The sequence below is a fragment of the Macrosteles quadrilineatus genome, unplaced genomic scaffold (genome assembly GCF_028750875.1).
Source record: "Macrosteles quadrilineatus isolate MER2022 unplaced genomic scaffold, UCM_ALF_1.0 Scaffold_1__1_contigs__length_201487025, whole genome shotgun sequence".
Taxonomy (NCBI): Eukaryota; Metazoa; Arthropoda; class Insecta; order Hemiptera; family Cicadellidae; genus Macrosteles; species Macrosteles quadrilineatus.
In genome coordinates, this window is record NW_026542594.1 from 68,234,874 (window position 1) to 68,239,314 (window position 4,441).

At 34.3% G+C, this 4,441-nt stretch overlaps 1 protein-coding gene across 1 annotated transcript; it reads left to right on the plus strand.

Annotated features, from left to right (window-relative positions):
* The first annotated feature begins 347 nt into the window (after positions 1 to 347).
* Positions 348 to 3,586, plus strand: LOC128983517 (signal peptidase complex catalytic subunit SEC11A). The gene is made up of 2 exons (XM_054402818.1): positions 348 to 672; positions 2,463 to 3,586. Exons 1-2 carry the CDS (start codon positions 660 to 662, stop codon positions 2,987 to 2,989), a joined length of 540 nt encoding a protein of 179 aa, XP_054258793.1. The 5' UTR covers positions 348 to 659; the 3' UTR covers positions 2,990 to 3,586.
* Positions 3,587 to 4,441: the final 855 nt, after the last annotated feature.

The following is a 4,441-nucleotide window of genomic DNA, read 5'->3' on the forward strand; positions in this document are numbered from 1 at the left end:
AACTCTTTCATTGAATTCATACTTTATTGAAAAACTTTTTATTGAAAACTAGTATTATAGCCCGAAGCCATTAAAATACTAGAGATACCTACAATTTCAATTGCATTATTATAACAAACCTGTAGGGATTATATGAAAATTTTGCTCTTATATAAAAAAATTACATGGTAAAAGATAAAGTACCATGGTGGAAGGAAAATAAGTACCGTGGTTTTTAATTTTTGGTCATAACTTTTGATTGTTTCTTCTACGATTGTGTCATTGTGTGCTGCTAATGGTCCGCGTCAGCGGTTGCCATTTTGTTTGGTTGGTAGTATTGGTTGGTACAGTTGTTGACAATAATTGACGAATGCGAATGACGACATAGGCGGCCCACATCAAAGATCAAAACAAAAATCGTCTCGAACGTGAAACATAACCCCACAGTGGTCCTGTATTGGTATTGTTTATCCGTAATCTTTTAAACAACCCGCACGATATGTACTATTCTTGTTTTCAATTGTAATAATTCATGCAGATACAGATTACGGCTACGATAATAATTACTGTAAACAAATTTTTAGCATAAAGGAGTAGCCTAGGCCTAGTATAACGTTCTCTTTGACATCGTCCAAAAAGCCGGATTGAAAGTCAATTTAAATTAATCTAATTGAAGCAACATGTTTATAAGCAGTAAGTAGTTGTATATCTAATTGTGTGTATAGGAATAAAACCATGGTAATTTGGTCAATCAAGGGAAGTTATGCCAAGACTTCGCCTTTTAAGTTATGTTCTATTTAAAAATAGTTAGGCCTACATTATAAGCAGACTATATTCTTCGCTATCCAACTGTAAGTTATTAAATATAGTAGTTACATAAAACTGAACATGGGTAGACTTCCCTATCTGTTGGTCACTAATTGTGTTGGGATAAGTATATTAAAAGAAAATATCGTTACTTAAATTGACGATAATAAGTAGGCCTATCGGAGCCTCAATATCGATATTCCGATAATATCAGACCAAAAATATCGATACCGGTATATCAGGAAAATATCGTTCAAAATTAGGAGTTGGAATGCAATCGCAATGCATCCCTTTAAAAGAAAAGTACCTTTAACAAACAATAATAAAAAAAAATTATAACTTATTTAGCCTAAATGAAACTAGGCTATTCTAAAATATCCTAACCAACCAAACTTGCTGTAATAGCCTATTTCAAAATTTCACTATGCCTTTTCTGTAAATTAGGCCTAATCAAACAGAATTTTGAAACGGTAAGTTAACTTAGCCTACAGCAAGTTTGGTTGGTTTTGGTCATGTTAGGTTAGTTAAGAATAGTTTCATTCCCTAACCCAGATATAAGTTAGGCTATATTATTTTTTCCTAAACAAGGTTAAGTTTAGTTCTTAATTTGTATTTAAAATGCCTTTGAAGAAATTAAAACAAAGGAATCAATACGGACTGTTTAATCAATATATCGGATACAAAAATTAAATATCGATATTCTAAAAGAAATAATCGATAATAATGAATGTTCGAGCCCCCTTTCTTAAGGACAGCGGAGGCGAACACCCACAAGTAACAAGTAAGTTAAGTAAGTAAGTAGCAAGTTCCCTTTAACAGGAAAGTACCACCATGAACAGTTAGCTGCACACCTATGACGTTAAATTGTTTACAATTTATACTTTTTATGGCTTGTGTGCAAAAAAAGATACAACAAAAGATAATTGAATGGTTTGATTGGCTTTCACTGTTGTCGTCATTGGCACTCCACTTCTGCCAACCGTGCCAACTCACTATTCACATGCAGGCAGAGGCAACCAGATTACACAAACATGTTTTACTATATGGAATAGCGTGTACAAATAAATTTGTTATTAAGAGCTGCTAAAAAATTTCAGAAAAGGTGAAACTGTATTTTATTTAGTTCAAATATTTACCTACGCCCGTTTTGTAAACTAGCCATTTCAGTTCAGTTCTTAAAATTGAAAAGTTTCACATAACAGCATAGTTTTACTTAACAACACAGGTAACGGACCAATGAGGAAGGATTGAGAGGAAAGAAGTAAAATTGTAATGATATTAACTGCAACTAATCAGCTGTTCAGGCCAATTTAATTGTTGAGTAGTGTTTGGTACAATGTTTTGTTGCATCACTGTCAGTGGTAATGAGACGTCATAAACGGAAATATTTAACCTCTCTTACAAGTTATGAGTACCGTAATGATTTTAGTAATTAAAATACTGTCATAGGTAAAGTAGTGCACTCAACTCGCGCAAAGTCTTAACGTCACTCAAGTTTTAAGGCATTTGCCAAGGGTCGTCTGTTAAATTTCCTACTTGTGTCGTTACCACTATCTTTACGCAATCGCTGTGTAAACTACTATTAAAAAAGCTTAGGTAACATAAATGTTAAAAGAGTCCCCTAGGGGATATCACATAAATCTTAACAAACTAATGAATGGTTGTTGTGTTTGCAGGTGCCATTGATGAGATAAAACGCATGAACAAGCGACAGTTCCTGTATCAGGTTCTGAGCTTTGGTATGATAGTGTCTTCGGCTCTGATGATCTGGAAGGGTCTGATGGTGGTCACTGGCAGTGAGAGTCCCATCGTAGTTGTGCTCAGTGGCAGCATGGAGCCTGCGTTTCACAGAGGTGATCTACTCTTCCTCACAAACTACCAAGAAGAGCCCGTCAGAGTTGGAGAGATCACTGTCTTTAAAGTGGAGGGTCGTGATATTCCAATTGTGCATCGAGTGATCAAACTCCACGAAAAGGAGAATGGAACTGTCAAGTTTTTGACCAAAGGAGACAACAACAGTGTTGATGATAGAGGTTTGTACGCTCCAGGACAATTATGGCTCACCAAGAAAGATGTAGTTGGCAGGGCCCGAGGCTTCCTGCCTTACATCGGAATGGTTACTATATATATGAATGAATATCCCAAGTTCAAATACGCAGTGTTGGCGGGATTAGGACTTTATGTTCTTGTACATCGAGAGTAACTTTTCAGCAAGAAACATTGGTGGTTTCAGTCTACAGATCTGGAAATATTTGTGCATGTTTGACAGTTTCATTCAAGGGTTTAAATATTTATGTTTTAGGATCATTTTTCAGTAGTTTTGTTACAATTTCACTTACTTTCGTATGTGCACAAACAATGTTTAGTCTTTTCTTGGCCTGTTAAGTCCTTTTATCAGACCAAGTTGAAATTTGTATTTTTTTAAGTAGGCCTACGGGAGGCTTATCCTCTATTTTATTAAATTTTACAGTATTACGAAAGTGTTCTGTTTTTATAACAATGATTTTGAAAATATTTAGATTTTGTATAACTTATAGAGTTTATATCTGAAATTTAAGAGACAAGTTGTTGTAATTTAATGTGAGGAATCAAAATTTTCACAAATAATAAGATCTTCTAACATTCTTATCATAATCATACTATACTATTCTAGGTAGGCCTATTTATTGTTACTACTGTACCGTCAAATTATGTTAGCTTAATTTAGGAGGTTAATAATTGTGAGATCTCATGTTGATAAGAGAGTCATCTTTTGTTATGTAAAATTTAATTTAAGGAAATATATGGGTATTGCTGATTACTTGAAATTTTCCTATTCTATACTCCAACATCATGACTACCTACTTGCAGTAAGAGATTTTTTGACAAGATGATGTGCAAAAATATTCATACGTACTGGTACTACAAATTTGGAAACAATTTGGTTTTGAAATTCAATTGGTGACTTATTTAAACTAAAACCCTGCTCTTGGATATTATGAAAATTTGCCTGTATCACAAGCCTTTTGTAATTGGCCGTGTCACATCTTTGCTAGTAACGCCTAAGATGTAAACATCAATCATTTCTGTACTCTTTCTCAAATAATATCCACCAGATAAACTAACAGGATTTAAGGGTGCATTCTACCCCTGACGCGCAACCGAATGCAAGGGTTTGCAAGATTACTTGTTTTCACCTGCTACATTGAAGGTAGAATCCAAGTTAAGGTCTCATATTAAAGAGGATGAAATTTTATATAGTTCTGCGTTTCATTATTTCATTTATTTTTAATACACACCTTATAAACTTGATTTGTAGAACAAGAAAAAGGTCTTTTCAACTAGCCCTAACTTATTGAAAAAACATTATTTGAAAAACCGCAGAACTATAGATTGGTATTTGCACTACTATAAGCCATTTAGAGTGCGTAGCTATCATTATTGGTTAATTCGAAAACAGTAATCTTGGAAACCTCTGCAGTGCTTCTTGCGGCGCTGTCTAATGGTGCAACATAGCAACTGAAGCCCGAGCTGAGGTAGAGCGGACCCTTAAAGCACTTAAAAACATTTGTTTAAAATCCTGCGATAAGTTAGACAAAGGAGCCTTTTGAGAAACCTTGCGATTGCACACTATTTAGTTTTTCAAACACAGGCAAATTAAAAAGTGTTTCACAAT